This window comes from Talpa europaea (genome assembly GCF_964194135.1).
Source record: "Talpa europaea genome assembly, chromosome: 3".
Lineage (NCBI taxonomy): Eukaryota > Metazoa > Chordata > Mammalia > Eulipotyphla > Talpidae > Talpa > Talpa europaea.
The window spans coordinates 57143524-57162596 of NC_140069.1; the positions used below are offsets into that span (position 1 = coordinate 57143524).

The 19073-nt window shown below is 36.0% G+C and overlaps 1 protein-coding gene and 1 pseudogene across 3 annotated transcripts in view; one reads left to right on the forward strand and one right to left on the reverse strand.

The window, feature by feature from the left end:
- RAB2A (RAB2A, member RAS oncogene family) overlaps positions 1–19073 on the reverse strand; it is a gene marked incomplete at its 5' end in the record, with an annotated part of 76303 nt that overhangs the window by 25840 nt on the left and 31390 nt on the right. Inside the window, 4 exons of one of the 2 annotated variants that reach the window (XM_084229170.1) lie at positions 1348–1440; positions 1860–1942; positions 10370–10437; positions 15667–15738. In XM_084229170.1, the coding sequence (XP_084085296.1) occupies positions 1348–1440; positions 1860–1942; positions 10370–10437; positions 15667–15738 (316 nt within the window). The remainder of the gene's footprint in view (positions 1–1347; positions 1441–1859; positions 1943–10369; positions 10438–15666; positions 15739–19073) is intronic. The other variant, XM_084229171.1, reaches the window with a different exon arrangement.
- LOC311168028 (ATP synthase F(0) complex subunit C2, mitochondrial-like) lies at positions 16960–17455 on the forward strand (annotated as a pseudogene). Its single transcript has one exon. The product of its transcript is annotated as an ATP synthase F(0) complex subunit C2, mitochondrial-like (transcript).

Sequence of the window (19073 nt, forward strand, 5' to 3'; positions counted from 1 at the left end):
TGCAGCGCCAGTTCGATCCCCGGCCGCCGGGCGAGGGTCCCACATGGCACGCAGACCTCTCCTGTCGCCCGCTGCTCCCCTCAGCAGTGTACTTCGTCAGTCTGCCTGCTCTGCTCTCCGCTCTGACTCTGGTGAATTCTCTTGCCCTCCCGCACTTCTGACTGTACCCAGTGCTTGTATAAATAAATAAATATTAAAAAAAAATACATAGAAGAATATATAGGCAAAACACTACATGACATACATTTCAGCCACATCTTTAAAGACACATTCCCCCAAAGCAAAGAAAGTGAAGGAAAATATGAATAGCTGGCATTACATCCAACTAAAAAGCTTCTAAACAGAAAGGAGACATTAACCAAAATGAAGAGACCCCCTACTGATTGGGAAAAATTTTTTGCACACAATTGATAAGGGACTGATGACAAAGATATACAAACAGTGGATGCGCAACAAAAACAAAGTAAACAATCCAGTCAAAAATGGGAAGAAGAACTAAAAAGACACTTCTCCAAAGAGGAAATACAAATGGCCAACAGGTATGTGAAAAAATGTTCAACATCACTTATAATCAGGGAACTGTAAATCAAAACCAAAACAAGATACCACCTTATACCAGTGAGAATAGCTCATATTACAAAAAAACAGGAAACAATAAATGTTGGCAAAGACGTGGAGAAAAAGAAACTCTCCTACACTGCTGGTGGGAATGCAAACTGGTCTAACCACTGTGGAAAGCTGTGTGGCGGTTCCTCAAACTACTAAAAATGGAGCTACCATATGACCCAGCAATTCCACTCCTAGCAATCTATCCAAAGGACACAAAAACATGAATTCAAAAGGATACCTGCATCCCTTATTTATTTACAATAGGTAAGATATGGAAACAACCCAAATGCCCAAAAATAGATGCCTGGGTATTACTCAGCAATCAAAAAAGATAAACCCATGCTAATCACAGCAACATGGATGGAGATGGAAGGGATTACGCTCAGTGAAATAAGCCAGAAAGTAAAAGAAAAATGTCGGATGGTTTCACTTATAGGAAGAATGTAGGGGAACCAAATAAAAGATCAGGAAAAAAATTATAATAAAAACACAAAATTAATAGGTAACTATAAATCAGAGACATTCTGCAAGGGAGGGAGAGGGATCAAAACAGGGGAGGGAAGAGCACACAGGATTATGGTGATGGTGCATGAGTGAACTGGTGGTGGGAATTTTACAGGGAGTACAGGTGAGAGGAGAAAGCACACATTGTACAAAAAGGACGAATGATGTAAAATACATATAAAATAAAGATATCTTTATCATTAACAGAAAAAAGTTTTAAATTAGTCTTTTTACCTTTTATTTCCAATAAGCATAATGACCATGTTGGAATTAGAATGCTGGCGAGCATCTTCTAACCAGGTTGTCAAGTGGTTGAATGTATCTCTCCTAAACATAAACAATTTGATTACTATTTTCCAATTATTTCCCCTAGTAGCAAATGATAGCAGTATACATTCCACTAAAAGTAACTTTTTTAGATATCCACTTATGTAAAGAAAAAACAGATTTTAAATGACAGTAGCTGAATTTAAAGTTCACTAATTATAGTTCAGAAATTAAATGTAATCATTTTACCTTTAAAATTCCACTGCATATATAATTATCAAATTGATCAACTTGGGGTGCTAATTCATATAAGAAAATAATTTCACTGCAGATTACTATTGTAAATTTAATTCAAGACACAAGTTTAAAAGGCAGTCATGGCAGAAATACAAAGCTATACCTTTATTACTGGTAACCATATTTATTTAAAAAACTGCTCTGCAATGATCAATGGACTGAAAAGAATTCAAAGTTCTCACCTTGTAATATCATATACTAGTAAAGCCCCTGCTGCACCTCTGTAGTATGACCTTGTAATGGATCGAAAGGACTCTTGTCCTGCCTGTGAGGAAGACAGGTTAAGAGTTTCCTTTAATAAATGGTTCTATACATTTTCTTATTATTTATATGTAGAACACAAGCTGGCAGGGAAGATGTGCATAAAGGAAAATAAGAAAATCTAACGATACTATCTTAATAAAAAGTCACATAATACCACGTTGCTCAAGTCAACCAGCTACACATGCAATCTTCTGAGCAGTCCCTCTCACCACCACCCGCCCACCAGCCTCCCCCCCCCCACCCCCCCTCCCATCTCTAAACCTTTTTTGGCAATCCCTGACAACCCAATTTACTGAATGGCTTCACAATACATGAATCATTATTAGAACACAGAATGGACTCCTAGCAACTAAGCTCTGAAGACAAATTTGAAAGGAAGCAAATAACCCAGAGCCTCACATTTGAATTCAATAACCCCACTCCCTGGGGCAGCTGTTGACACTAGAATAAATAAAGCCCATTGTAAATAAATGATGAATGACATCTTTACGCCCACCATCTGCTGGTGTAAAGGTTGTTGGAAGGCCAAGGATGCAGATTTTATCAGTTATATCATAAACTGCAGTGAGCTTTCAACAGTCATCAGATGGAATTCTTTGAGCAATCATTTTATTATGGAAAACAGAAAGTGGTTCTGAATTCAATTTATATAATTTTTTTTCTACACACTTAATCAATTTTCTCTGTATTTGATATATAATGCTTGTCAAAAGGCAACAGGATGTAAAAGTCATCTTTATAGCCATTGTGAAAACAGACTTCAGAAATTGTACAAAATTAGTTAATTTCTTTTTTACCAATGGCACCTTTTTAAAAAAGAAAAGCTGAGGGATGTATCTATTGCCTCTCAATTTAAAATTAAGACATTCCTTACCAAATGTATTCTTTCATTTTTAATCACTTTGTTTCTACTTTAGAGGAAAAATATGCATTTAAATTAATTAAACATGAAATTAGTTCACAATTTTTGTATTAAACTTACTGAATTTTATATTCAACTTATTGAAAAATATTCCAGTCTGCAGGTCCTGAGTTCTGATCTTTCAATGTAACTATTAAGCCCTTCCCACATTCAGAATACATGTATTAACAGACAGCTCAGATTCTGTCTTGTTCTAACACTCAGTACTCTGTAATTCCTTGTTTTTGTCAGTCCTCCTACTACAGTCCCTCCATTCCATGTACCCCAAGTCCCAGTGCCTATCAATGGGTCTGATACACAACCAGCATGTAGAGAGAGCCTGCTGAATGAAAGAAGGTGTCCTAATGTCTCCATCAAATGTGCAAAATGGTCATTACTCCACCCCACCTAAATGAGAGGACAAAGTAAATCCTAATATGCTAAGAAGCAGTACTAATTATTTTTCTTGTGTGGAAACTAATAGTCAGGCCCTGCCTTGGTTACTCACAAGCAATTCTGGCACTTGGAATAAAGTCCTATGCTAAATACTCAGAAAACATCACATAAAGGGCTGTAAAAATAGCCAACTCATTACAAAGTTTGTGATTTAAAAAACAAGATGATAGCAGCAGGAAGTATGAAATTACTTTAAATTATTTTCATGTAACTTACTGAGGTGCATATCTTTCTAAAAAAGTCCTTTGAAATCCAAGTTAAAATGCAAGCATTATCAGAACTTCTTTTTTAATTAATTGCTTTAACATGGGAAACTTAAGGACATTTTTAAACGATTCATTTCATTGTGAATTGTATATACCAAGGAAAGATTTCATGGTAAATTAAAAAAACTTATTTTATTAGTTCAAAGTAAATTCAGGTTTAGAGGTCTTGTATCTTCCGTAACTAAACACTAAGCAAAGGTAAAAAGTTCTTGTTAACGGAGTCTGTGGGATGAATTAAAATGAATACAATGCTAAAAAAAAGTATCACCACAGGATCTAAAATTTCAATTAATAGCCAGGAAAGAAAAAGTCTGAAAAAGAAAACTTAGTTTTCAAAAGTATACATCCATATACCACTTCATTTTTCCTAAATTGTTCTACAAAGAATAAAAATGCTGCAATGTGGACATAATCTATATATTGTATTGTTTTGCACTAAATTAAAACTTGATTTTACCTATAAGTATAAGATCAAACCAAAACTCAGCAAATAAAAAAGCATACCTTCTAAGACTATAAATGTAGTGGTACAGCTTAAAAGCTATGATTACTTTACAATAAGCAAAGATCAATCTACACAGAAGTTTCCAAATTATTGTTAGCTGACTTGCACAATAACATTCCATACTCTTTTTTAATGGCACTGGTAGACTTGAAATAAATCTTGCCCAGTAAAGTGTTTTACTATGGTCTCACCAACTATAAACAATCTATTGAACAACAACCACTTAAAATTTGCCCAATGGATATCTTGACCAAACTAAAGCAAATAATCTAGTTTCAAAAAAGCATTTTAATTAAACCTACCCAACTCCAAATATTCTATTTTGTTTTAAAAGAATGTTAATTTAGGAAGTACAGATGTTATTTTTGATCCTCTTCATTATGAAGTGTAGGCTTAAAGAGATTTTAGAAGTTTGAAACTGCGCAGGATACAGAAAATCTTGGTAGCAAGAGATTTCCAATAGTAGCTAAGGGTGTAAAGAAAATGCACTTAATGAAACAAGAATTGTAACAGGGTGGTCCCCAGGAAAGGGGGAGGTTCCCTGCCCCACCCAAGGGAGGGTGGAGCTGAGCAGGAAGAGGAGAAGCTGCAGAAGGGACTGAGGAAGGAAGCAGGATGGAGCCTGGAGACCTGGAGGAGGCACATGGAGCCTAGAGACACGTGAAGAAAGCTAGTCTTTTGGTCGTAGACTGGGTGACACAGATGTGGGTGAGACCCATGGGGAGGTGACAATGGCCGCTTTTATCTTGATGTTGATTTTGCTCTTTTCCTTCCGGGCTTGTCCGGTTGTTTGTGACCCTTTTCTGTGGGTCCCCACTGGAAGATGCTTTAGACTTGTGGCAGGCCTTGGGGCCTTGCTCTGGGCCAATCCCATATGCATGGACTTTGATTTAGAAACTAGATTATTTGCCTTTCCTGTATTGTTTCCTAGTTTTATTAAAGTTCCTTCCCCTTAAATCTCCTATGTTTTCTGTTCATGCGGTGGATGGCAGAACCCATTTAGAATAGGCAGGTTTGCGGGGTTTGGGCTGCCCCTCTCCCTGTCCTATAACAGAATGACTGTCTAAGTGAAGAGCACCAGAAAAATACATTTAGGGTAACCATTGTAACCATGAGCGCTTATAATATAAAATCATAAAATATAAGCAAGATACCCAGATATGCAAAAGCACAGAACAGAGCAAGTTGGTTTCAAGAGATAACAGATACTCACTTGTAGTGATGCTTAGGATTAAAATCAGTCAAAGAATATTTACACCAAACTTACAATGTGAGGACTGCTAAGTCAAATAAACTTGAGAAAAGTCAACTGAAACTATTTAATTCTAGGTTTCTTAAGGGAATCTCCCGTGTAAATGACTGTAGAGCCTGAGAAATGAAGGCTGTAAATAGCTAGAAAGAACAGTAGATATTGAAAGCTTTAAAAATTTTAAGAATATTTACTCCAAAAAAAAAAAAAAAAGACATTGAGGATACCATCACTGACTTCAGTTTCTTTCAACACTGTCATATGAGAAAATGGAGCTACAACAGGTGAGGAGTAATCATTAGAGTAGTATGAAATGTCTGGGATAATGTTGTGTCCTTGGATTATTAAAAAAAAAAAAATGATGACAAGTAGCTGCCGAAGGAGGCAACTTTCAGGAGCCTTTCAACTCCTAATAATGGGGAATGAGAGTAGAGAAGAGAGGCAAAATTGTTTCTAGGCCTTTTCCCTAGCCCTTATGGATACTCATGAATAACATCCCCAGGATCCATTGCTATATTAACAACACTTCTTTTTGCAGCAACATGGATGGAGCTGGAAGGGATCATGCTCAGCAAAATAAGCCAGAAAGAAAAAGAAAAATACCGGATGGTCTCACTCATAGCAGGAATTCAGAAAACCTAAATAAGGGACCAGGAAAAAGACTAATTATAATAAAGAAAAAATCAAAACCAACAAGCAACTATAAACCAGAGATACACTGGGGGGGGGGCAGTAGAGGAGGGATTAGGGTCAAAATAAGGGGGTGGGAATTATATGGGGACTATAACCAAAATGAAAATGCATACCTTGTGCAAAAATGAAGAAAGAATTATATAAAATATAAAAAAAACCCTTTTTTTCTGGTCAAAAGTTGGGTATTAACTGAGATATTTTACAAAAGGCCTATGATTTGCTGAGAAGATGCTCTTAAAATATAGGCTTCACATGACTTTTAATATAGTTTCACTTTAACTGGGTGGGAAGATCTTTATAAATCTAAAATAATTTTAGAGAAGCTGAACAGATACATAGATTTAAAACCTCCACACTACAAATTTGGGAAGAGAATAACATTTATTTGGATATGTTTAGAAGACTATAGAAAATGTGACAAAAATCCTAAGATGAGTAAGAGTTGGCATCGCCCTGGTGGCCTAAATGTTAAGTCTCAGCTGTATCACAGAGATGGCCCATAACAACATCCAGAGTTTGATGACCCATGGTGCAGTAAACCTCTCGTCTCGCCCACTGCTCTCCTTAGCAGTGTATTTCAGTAGATTTGCCAGTTCTGCACCCAACTCTGTCTCTGGTGAATACTCTCCACCCCCTGCACCTCTGGCCTACACCCCAGCTCTTCTGCATAAACATAAATAAAATCTTAAATAGATGAGTAAGAGTACCAAAAAGGTGGGTAAGGACTGCACAAAGGTCTAAGAGAATAGACTTAATGTGTTTCATCCAGTCCATGAACAGGAACTAAGTTTCTTTGACTTACCCTAAAAAAGAGATCAAGTATATCACTTTTGACTTCTGATAAAAGAAAAAAAAAAGTTACACAGTGCTAAGGGAAAGTTCCTTAAGGGAGCTACTGATAAGCCATTATCACTGCTTTCAGCAAGGTTAGAAGTACCACTGGCAACTATACTCACTATTTTCAAGGAAAGCAGAGAGTGGTAGTTGAAACGCCACATTTTTTTTGTTTTGGTGAATGGAAATGGATATAAAATGGATGACAAATATCCTAAAATACTGAGATTTAGATATTGGGGAAAATTTATTTATTTAAGGCTGATGAAACAACCATAACATTAGGACTATAGAGTGGTTTTATAAATGTGCTGGGCATGAACTTTACTTCTAAAACTGTATCTTACTATCCAAATGTACAGACATCACAAGATATTAATGATATGAAAAACCACACAGATGCATAAAATAATACATCATAGCTATAAAGTAAGTGTGAACCAACCTTAGAGTGTGCCTGATAATGTCTATTAATGAGTTTTGGAAGTATTAAAGTAAGAAGAAAATCAGAAACAATACAAAAAAAATCTACAGGCAGAAACTCAAGAAACAACTTGCAAAAGTGGTTAACAGAGTTTTAAAAACATTCCTTAATTTCTAGCATTCTTCAACTGGAAGCCCTAGAATTCTGTTTGGGGTGTCATGACGTCTTCAAATGTACCATAGCTTCTCCACTTCAGAAACAGAGGAAAGAAAAGTGGCCATCTTCCCTTCCAGAGGAGGTATGAATGAGAGTTTTCTATTTCCTGTTCATACTGTCCATTATAAGTAATTATTACAGATTTTGTTCAAAAGATTACTACAGTGAGGAAACATAACTTCAAAAAGCTAGACAAAAAAAGAGGCTACTATAAAAAGAAAGTACGACTAGTTAACCTACCAAAGAAACAACTGGGGAATTAATGCATTTCTTAAGTCTCAAAAAGTGGGGGTGGGGCCTGGGGAGAGGGAGAAATCATTTAAGGGAACCCTTTAAGGATAGAAGAACAACAAAATAAACCAAAATAAACTACAATTAGGTTGTCAAAACCTGAAATGTCACTTAATTGTCACAATATTAATCTTTCCTTTGGAAACCACATACTTTAGTATATATCTCTTGAACATATCCAAAGAGCCTTTAAGTTGCTTAAACAGAATGAGCAGCCTAATTCATTAACTCAAAAAAAAAATTATCAAACACTGTATGTGCTACCAAAGTAAGAATACAGGATACAAAGGTGAATGTGATAAAGATGGCCCTTTCCTTCAAGAAGTTTATTCTGGAGAGGGCATAATGCAAACAAAAACAAAACTATGGATCGGAGCTATAATACAAATATGCAAGAAATATGGGGAGAATCAGATATCCTATGGAGGTCAGGCAGGCTCCACTAGAGCTGACATCTGAGGTGCTGTTAAATGGAAAAGGGGGGAAAAGCACTTCTAGCAAAGCAAATATGTATACAAAGTACAAGATCTGAAACGTACTTACTGAAGAGGAGTAAGTACTCCGGGTCACACTATACTACACTGAATGATGTGTACTGCACAAGCTTATTAGCTAATAAAGCAACCTAGTTTATGTAAAGCAAACATTCTAAAAAAGAAATTTTAATATAAAAGTAGAAAATACTGTCTTTTGGTTGGCAATTATTTTAAATCCTTAGGAACAAACGACTTTGCATGATTTCCGCCCCCCCCCCCCCCCCCCCCGGCTACCTTTTCTGTGCAGTTTTGAAATCATGCTGCTTGAGAGAATACAAATTAAAAAAGTAATGAGATGCTACAGGCTCAGGGAAGAACATCCCTTCAGGAGATAGTAAAAGTATAAATCTTCACTGAAAAGAGAATGTAAGAAAGCAGAACACCTACAGTCCAGCATGTAACCCTGGGACAGAGCAAGATAAAGTGCAGTTTTCCATTTCAAGGATGACTAAATGATTTGTAAGAGGCATCAGCAAACCTAGGTCTCACAACACCCTTCAGCACTTACTCAGTTTCCTTGGGAATAAAATCTGTGAGACTGAGTATTTTAAGGTTCCTTCCTTTAATATCCATTATAGATGACGAGAAGAATTTTATGACCAGAGGGAAAAAAGACCAGTAGTAGTATACGACACAGTTCCCCATATTTTGTATTTCATTTACTAGTTCAGAAAATATGCTCTTCTGTCTTAATAGGAGACCTTCAGTTTTTTCTCAACTGGGGCTCCATGAAGAATGAAGTCCTAATTGCCTTAAACAGTAGTTCTCAAAGTAGTTCTCCCAGGAGCCCTGGGAGTCCCTGAGACTCTTAAAGGGTCCATGAGGTTCCACATTTCCCAACTAGCTATTTTTGTGAGAGTCTGCATTTTCTTCCTACACATTAACTACCACACCTGACTAAATTGAGAGGGAGATAAAACAATACTTAGCTATCTTCCATTAATAGCAAAGGGATTATACAAAATGCAATAAAATGATACTCTTTACTAAAAAGTTTTTGCTTTTTGTTTCATAAGAACAATTTCCATGAAAACTATTATCTATTCTAATATGGCTATTTTTAAATGAATAACAGACTATTTAATACATTTCTCAGTTTTAATTTCTATTACGCCAATATTATAGCAATAAGCTACCTAACCAATGGTTCCTTGGGGTCCTTGTTAATTTTTATTTTTTTTTATGCATATAATAGCTGGGGTACAGGCCAGAGGTGTGGGGGGTAAGAGGATCCACCAGAGACAGAGTGGGGAACCGAATAGGCAGTTGATTGAAATATACTGCTGAGGGGAGTAGGGGCGAGACAGGAGGTGTCTGCACGCTAGGTGGAGAAGTTTCTTCCTGGCTGGCCAGGGATTGAACTCATGCTGTAGAGCCTGCAGATTGCTTCATAGAGCAGTGCTTAACCCCTTGTGCCACCAGGGAGGCCCGTCCTCACTAATTTTTAAAAGCATATAGAGATTGAGACAAAAAACTTTGGAAACCAGAGAAGCTATAGTCACTCAAATCATGTTCTGTGGTTCAGATAAGAAACTGTCATTACAACTACAGTATGATATATAACAAGCATTCAGTGAACAAAGGGTAAATGACAGAATTAGGACTGGGAACAAAGTGACTCCAAGTATTTGGAACCAAAACCAAATCAAACCCTTAACATGAACAAAATGTCAGGTTAAGTGTCTCTGGGAAAGTGATTTATATTTTACTTCTTATGGGAAAGCAATTTATATTTTACTTCTTATTCACACTTTAGATAATGCTGTTTTTCTTAAAAGCATTATTTCAAGGAGCATTTTTATTTAGACCACATAGCCTAAGCATTCACTCCAATATGTTCACCAACATCCAATACCTGGGGTATACCTGTTGAAAACACTGTGTTAAGAAAAACTAATCTTTTCTGCTACATTTCATCTCATGGCTGCAGGGATGAGTTTGTATTAGGGGTATAAACCATAACAGGCATAAAATAACATTAAAACAAAACAAACATACAATGTGCTTTTACAAGACAACTTTATTGAGGTCATACGATGCATTTTTGTTACACTTACCGTATCCCATATCTGAAGTTTTATCTGTTTCCCATCAATAGTTATCATTCGAGCACCAAACTCTACACCTGTATAGAGCAGAAAATGGTTTGTCACACCATTGTGGGAATATATTTCACATTTAAGGATTTAGAGAAAGGATGTCATATTTCTAAGACAAGCTATCCCAGCAGATATACAGATGACTTTATCAAAATCGCTCTTATCCTTAAAAAGGGTATTAAAAAAAGTGTATAAGCCTAGGCAGAGGTGCTAAATAAGACATAAACTAAGAACACAAACACTAAGATATTTGAGTCTGGCATTGCAAAGAATCCATTAAAGGTCTTCATGTTTCACAGGCTTGGTAACAGAAGAAACTAGAAATAAGATTCAAGAACCATAATTACTAGTAACAAATATTAAAATTTCTTATAAATCATAAATATAGTATAAAAATCACTAAAAAGTAAGCATGAACTTCAATATCATATCTTAGTTCCCAAAATATTATCAAATAGGAAAGAAATCTTCAAGTTTCCAGACATAGTTCCATGAATAATACAGAGAAGAAGTATAAAACTTTATAGAAATGGGAACTTTTAAATGCTGTTCTAAAGTTTGCTTTCAGTCAGTAGTATGTCATGGGCATTATTCCATATCACAAACATCTTTACGAATCAATAAATATAAAAAACTATTTTGATGGCTGCAAAATTATTGGAGGGTATGTGTGTGTACATGTGTGCGCTCACACTTTACTAAACTGGCACTCTAGTGCTGTCAATTTAAGTTGTTCCCAAATTTTCACTAATAACGCTGAAATAAACTTTCTGAATACATTTTTCAACATGTGATTATTATGTTTTGGAAACAGGATTGCAGGTCAAAGGAAACGCAAACTTTATACTTATAAATAAACTTATAAGTTTTACCACTTTGGTTTTTTACCTTGATTTACCATCTCTTTTTAAAGTAATCAGTCAACAAAATAGGAGGAAGAGAAAAGGGGGATAATTCCAGAACAACAAGTAGCTTTGAAAAAGACTAAAAGAAGTATATTGCTTTTATCATATCAAACGATTACTACTTGAAATGCATTCTATCCGTACTTAGATCAGGATTATGGTAAAAGGAAGATACACACAGTCCCCAAAAGCCGATGTCATCCTGGCAGAAAAACAGCTTCCAGTTGCCTAGGGAAAGTCATACTGCCCAGTGTCTGAATTGCATTTCAGCATCTTCAAAATGTAATTAAGAGGGTGAGCTAGAAATGCAGTTTGTTTTCCCATGATATTCGACTTGGAGTTTGAAAATCTCCATTTTAATACTTAATTCCATCTTAAGGTAGTCAAAACCAAGGAGCAGAATGCTTCCCAGACATAGGAAAGCAAGAGAAAAGACCCAGGAGTTACTATGTACTAGAATACTTGACATAATGGAAGTCTTTCCATGAACCTGTTGTTTCTACATAGAAAGAGAAAAAAATCCTATTTTTCCTTTTACTTCCATGGGTGGGTTTATACCCACAATCCAAAAACATGTGCACTGTCCACTGAGAATCAAGATTTCTTCAATGCCTGATGCCAAAGTTTGACAAAAAGCAACAACAAATTTGAAACAGAGCTTGACTAATACAATGGTTGGGCAGGCAAAGCAAGCTAGGACAAACAGATGTTTTTCTGAATTTGGCATTTTGAACAGAAGGATAAAGATACTAAAATTGATTAGCAATCATTCTAGCCTAGAGGATGAAAGGCTTAGACCACCACTGCTGCAGGTCTGCTGTTTCCTGACCTTGGCCTCTAAAATGGCTTTGTTCCTGCTCATTCCCAACTCCCAATCTCCACCCTTAAAGCTCCATAAAGCTCTAGATATTCTAATATATTCCTGTTGCTTAACTTAGTGAGAACTGGGATTTGGAACATCATTTATCAATAGGGTCAAGATAAAGAACTAAAAAAAAAAAAAAAAAAAAAAGGCTACTGTATTAACCAGGCATGAGGATAAAGAATGATGGTAGGAAGAAAATAAACATCTCAAAAGGAAAACCTGTCAAGTGCTATTACTGATAGCTAAAAAACTATATTTCTGTTTTCCTATCACATGAAACAAAATTATTTTCCACTGGATTCAAAGCAGTATCTACCCTTGTTCTATATGTGGCAACAGAAAATACTGAAACCTGAAATGTCCTGGAAGTTTCAGAAACAAAATTAAAAACCTTTTTTTCTTCAGATTGATAAAATTTACACACACGTCATATATTGTGTGTGTGTGTGTGTATATACACACATACATGTATATATACATATATATTTTCAAATGTGTGTGTGTGTATGCACACACACGCGCTTGAAAATTTGACTCAGAAAGGCTCTTTTACCTTTTATTTTATGGGCTAAACCATTATCTCCTATGCCCTTGGGGCTCTCTTCCCAGATCCTTTTTGAATTAATAGCCAGTTTGACTGCCAGAGAAATTGTGCAGCCAAAGGCAAGGTCTTATTTACCTAACATTGTCAGAGAGTAATACTTATTTTTTCAGATTTGCTATTCCCTTCCAACCTTCTGGAACAAAATACTCTTAATGTAAATACATATTTTCTAATTATCACTAGATTATTATCATCATTGTCCAGTACTTGCATCCTCACATAGTAAACATTTACTGAGCATTCAATAATTCATATCTTTAATTGTGTGATCATGGTGAAGTTATTAAATCTCTTACATGTTTTAGTTTTCTTATCTATAAAACAGCAAATGATATTTATGTCATAATATTTTTTCCCCCAAATTTAGAAAGGTAGACCAGTGCCTGGCATACCTCAAGCATTCAGTATGGGTACACTATTATGATGATGATTATTATTTAACATTGGGCAGCAAAATTTCTACACTACCATTTACATAACTAATGATGACAGTTCCTATGAGAAAGGGCCACCTGTCAGAGCCAGGTGATCACAGAGGGGCAGAGGCAGAATGTGGTTCCTTCCTCCAGGTGGGGCTTGTCATTTATAACCACACAGATGAACCCTGGAGGGGAATATGCTGAGGAAAGTTAGTTAGAAGGAGAAAGACAAATACCAGATGATTCCACTCATGTGGAATACAGAGTAACAAAACAAAGGAATAGACAAAACTAAACCAAAACAAACCAAATCACAGAAATCTGAGTGCACAAATGGGGTCACCAGAAGGGGAGGGTGGGTATGGAAATAATGAAGGGAGGGGGCCCAATGGAATATGCTGAAGGATTATTGGTGGGCATGTAATGGAAACAATCATCTTAGGAGGGAAAAAATTTGATAGAAAATATGTAAAAATTCCTTTTGCTTAAAGGAGAGAAAAGACGGTAAGACACCTGGGAGAAAAAAAAAACCAAAAAAACTGTTGAAGCTGTTTTCTGGAGTAGGCCAAGTTTATGGGCACTGTTGTTATGGGGGATGTACTGGTGAAGTAAACCTGTGAAAATGACATTCTCCTTGCCTCTGTTTCTAAATGAAACAGAAACCAAGGTTATCATTTAAAAATGAAGATAGGAAAGCTGCTATAAACTTAAAGAGCAAGCAGGCATAATACAGTTGTAAAGGAAAGTAGAAACTGCAAGGAATTGAAATAAGATTTAATTGTGGGACAAATAGAAGTTAGTATCCAAGAAATCAGTCTAAGAGTAACTAGCGAGTAACTGTGCTTTTCTCCATGCAGGTATGGAATAGAAGTTAGATTTAACCTATGGGTTAACCACAAGTATATGATGAAGTAAGGGGACAAATATGCAGAAATAATTATAGTGTTCCGATAAAGCTGAAAAAGGAGGGAAGTTAAGAATATGAGAGAGGTGAAATGCTAGGATCTTAAATAATCAAATAGCCAAAAGCATGATACGGAAATTCTGAAGTGGTTCCAGATACTGGTGGTAATGATAAGGTCCTGGGTGTGACTATTGGAGTAAGTATTAAGGCAGAATGGAAGCAAGATCACAGGCAGAGGTAGTGAAGAAACTGAAAGGTCAGGATATATGTGGGATGTGTTCATGCATGCACAAGGTCTACAAGATAGTAGGACATATTTCTAGCTGAGTAATCAATATTTAAAAATCATTGTTGTAATGAGTTTCAAACTTCAATGCTTATATGACTCAGAGAACCTGTTCAAAAGCAGAATCTGATTCAGGACATTTTTTTTAACAAGCTCTCACAAGCTACTTATGCTGCTGGCATAGTGCAGTGGACTTTGAGCCATCCTTTGAATAGCAAGGCTAACTTGGACCTTTAATGCAAATGTATCCAGGAAGCCATTTAAAAAACCACAACTTTGATTTATATCATAATTCCACTGAGCTAGTAGTCAAAGGGTAAAGAATATTTCAGTCTTTCCTCACCTTTTCCTCACCTTTCAGTCTTTCCTCTTTTCTATTGTTTGATACTTCTTAGTGATAATCCAGTTTTAACTTTATAACCTTTCTCTCAGGATACAGCAAGTATGCAGCAGAGACAAGATAAAGTCTTTTGTCTATTTTAGCAAATACCCCATGCTCCTTTAAAAGGAATGTGCTAATGACTGCCTATATTGTTTTTATATTTGAAAATAAGCAATCACCATCTAAAAGGATACATCAAGTCACCAGTTGTACAGTCTGCACAGATTTCCAATTACTTTATTTCTTCTAAATGGAAAGAATAATCCAGCTAGATTCTATAGTTTTCAAGTATAACTGTACTTTTTTTAATCAAACAAGGACTCTGCAACATATGCTTATTTATTAGCTTTTCATGCATTTTAAATTTTATACTTTTGCATGTTATTGAGTAGTATCACTAATAATATCTGTATCTGTTGATTATTCCTTGTCTCATATTTTTCAAAAATGAAGAAACTGAAGTACCAGTCTCAATAACTTTATAAGAATGGTACTGCTGCTATTCTCATTTTTGGAGACAAAGAAAACGAGGCATGCAGTAATGAAACGGTCTGCTCAACTAGTTAGTGGCAGTCTTGACCAGAGCTCTCGTAAGCAGGTCCAGAGTCTCAGCCTTTATTTCTATGCTATGTTGTCTCTTAATCATTTGTTTCATCATTAAATACAAACAGAATATTAATATTTTTCTTGCTAATATTACCTATTAATATTAATGTCTTGTTGCAATTCAACCATGTTCATAAAGCTGGGTAACATCATTTTACTACACTTAAAAAAAAAAGTAATGGAAACTAAATTCCCCAAAGCAAACAATCTAGTATCACTGATCTTTTTTCAACAGAAATTATACCATATTCCATTTCCACTATCCAAAACGTTGTAAAACTTACCAATAGTAAGGTCATGCACTGGCTGAAACCTCTTGTCCGTGAACTGTAGCAATAAGCATGATTTACCAACACCTGAAATTAAAAAAAAAAAAATTAAGAAACAAAATTCACAGAAATTAAGAAACATTTTATAAATGTACACGGAAAAGAGGTAGCTAGGGTTTCTCGTGCTCTGAACAATCTACGTGATTTCTCAAGTGCTCTAAGTTCTTGGGAAATCAGAGGACTGATGATTTAGGTAGACAGTATTAACCAAAGCAAAACAACTTTTTCATCCTTTCTTATTCAATATTTAAATCTTAAAATAATATACTAAAAGGTAACTAACATGTTCTTCCAGTTACAATAACTGGAATAATAACAACTGCAGCATAAGAGATGACTAAACTTCTGTCCAAATCTGATGCTTTCTTTTAAAAAATTTTCCCTTTTTTTTCTGGAAGGAAAAAGTAAGCCTCCAAAACAAAATCATTAGAATAGGGACCAAAATTTCATTGTAGGTAGGTTTCACCTTAAAATAACAAGCTAAATAATATTTTTTATTAATTTATAGTTACAACTATACTCCTGAACAAAGACTACAACAAAGGTTAGAGGTTTCTGATAATATCTATATTTTGCAGGCTAGCCTTTATATACTATTTCCTCTTCTTAGAGTATAAAAAACATAAAACTGGCAAAAATCTCCAAGGTTTCTGCCACCAATTTTCCCAAAACCCTCCTTTAACCCTTGTTATTCAAATAGTTCTTAAAAAGCATCCTCCATGTCTTTCCTCTCCATGTCTTTCCCCTTTCATCAATGACATTTCATGGAATTCAAGCAGTGCTTCAGTATTTTCAAATACTTGAGCCTCTATATTTTGTGAGATTTGCAACAGATTAAGCCTTATTTTTATAGTGTGAGGCGAACGTGATAACCACTACACTACGGAAACACCCGTTATTTTTATAGTGAATGACCATCAAATATGCTGATTTTCCTCAAGGGAGATACCTAGAAGAAATAATTGAATGACAAAGCTTTTTAGATGGCTGATGAATATATTCATGTTATTGTGACTTTATCTTCAAGAACTTGGAAATATTAAAAATTTTGATTCCTAATAACAGAGAAACTTATATACCGTGTCTTGTGCCAGACACTATTCTGAGTACTTTGCGTAAGTCAAGTCAACTCATTTAACGCTAAGAACATAGCATAGTGGTTAAGATTTCCGATTCTCCTGGACCCTCTACCTCTCTGTCTTGTCTACTGGGAACAGCTTGCCTGCTACACCCCCTCATCCCAGGAAAATGTATGCCTACTCCAAGTTCCTTCCTATCACCTTGGTCAGGAGCACCTCTCACCTACTGGGTAGATCACTGTCTCCTACAGTGCTGAAACAACCAGAGGCACTGACAGATGAGAGCCTTGGCAACTTGGCAGCCACACATCCACTGAACTCACTTATTCCTAGCCACAACTACCAAACCAGCGCCATTTCAAGGGATAGTGACACAGCAGCCAAATTCACAGGGGCTGGAGCTGCCACAATAGGGATGGCTGGCTCTGAGGCTGGAATTGGGATGGTGGAAGCCTCATCATTGGTTATGCCAGGAACACTTATCTGAAGTCACTGCCATTCTCTTTTGCCATTCTGGACTTTGCCCTCTCAGCAGCTATGGGGATCTCTTGCCTGATGGTAGCATTTTTCATCCTTTTCATCATGTGAAAGAGCTGTTTCCACCTCCAATAGTTCTTTCTCCCATGGAATCTTTTCCTATAACTCTCCAGGCAGGCTGGGGAAGTGGTTGGCTCAGGATTTGACAGGGAAGACAAATAAATACTGTATTAAATTAGGAAAAAAGAGATTCTGACACTCCTTAGGTTCTAACCCCAGCCTTGTCATTCACTACTGACAATACCTCAAACTATTATTCTCTCATTGCCAATTTCCTAATGTGTAAAAATGTGTAGAATTTTCCTAGTGTGTAGAATAATAATAATAATCTCACAGGTTTATTAGGAGTAATACCTGAGTTTATATGCTCAAAACAGTATCTGGCACACAAATTTCAATAACGAATTCAACAAATAATTGTTACTATTACTACTATATAGCTTATTACTACATCAGTTCATACTTTTTTTCTAAATATTTCTGTGTGTGTGTTCTACATCCTTCTTCATTTTTGTACAATGTTTGATTACTTCTCAGTTGTCCCCGTAAAATTCCCACCACCAAGTCATCCATGAACCATCACTAGTCTCTTGCGCTCTTCCCACTTGTTTTAATCCCTCTCCTTTCCTCTCCTCTGCTGAACGTCTCCCATTTATAGCTGCCTGCTATTTTTGTCTTCTTTTTTCTTCCTGACTCCTATGGTTCCTCTGTATTCCTCCTATAAGTGAAATCATCTGATTTTTTTCTTTTTCCTTCTGACTTATTTCACTGAGCATAATGCCTTACAGCTCCATCCATGTTGCTGTAAATGGCATTAATTTTTCTTTTTGATTGCTGAACAATATTCCATTGTGTATATAAACCACATCTTTTTGATCCAGTCATCTATTTCTGGGCATTTGGGTTGTTTTCATAGCTTACCTGTTGTAAATAGTGCTACCATAAACAGGGGTGCAGGTATCCTTTTGAATTAATGTTTTTGTGTCCTTTGGATAGATTCCTACGAGTAGAATTGCTGGGTCATATGGTAGCCCCATTTTTAGTAATTTGAGGCACCTCTTCTACACATTTTTCCATAGTAGTGGACCAGTTCGCATTCCCACCAGCAATACAGGAGAGTTCCTTTTTTTCCACAATCCATGCCAGCATTTGTTGCTGCCAGTTTTTTTTTAATGTGTGCCATTCTCACTGGTGTTAAGGTGGTATCTCATTGTGGCTTTGATTTGCATTTCCCTGATGATGAGTGATGTTGAACATTTTTTCACATACCTGTTGGCCATTTGCATTTCTTCTTTAGAGAAGTGTCTTTTTAGCTCTTCTGCCCATTTTTTGACTGGATTGTTTTGTTTTGTTTTTGTTGGGTGAGCTCTTTAGTTTAATGTAATCCCAGCTATTTAACTTTTCCATCACTTTCTTTGCTGTGGGGAATGAGTCTTTAAAGATGTTTCTGAGATGTATGTGATGAGTGTTTAGCCTATATTTTCTTCTCTATATTTTATAGTTTCAGGTCTTACTTTCAAGTCTTATCCATTTGAGTTGTACATGGTATGAGGTGGCAGTCTAGTTTCATTCTTTTGTATGTGGTGTTCCAGTTTTCCCCAGCACCATTTATCAAACAGATTATCCTTGTTCTATTACATAGTCTTAGCTCCGTTGTCAAAGATTACATGTCCATATATGCGTGGCTGTATCTCTTAGTTTTCAATTTGATCCCATTGGTCTCTGTGTATGTTTTTGTTCCAGTAC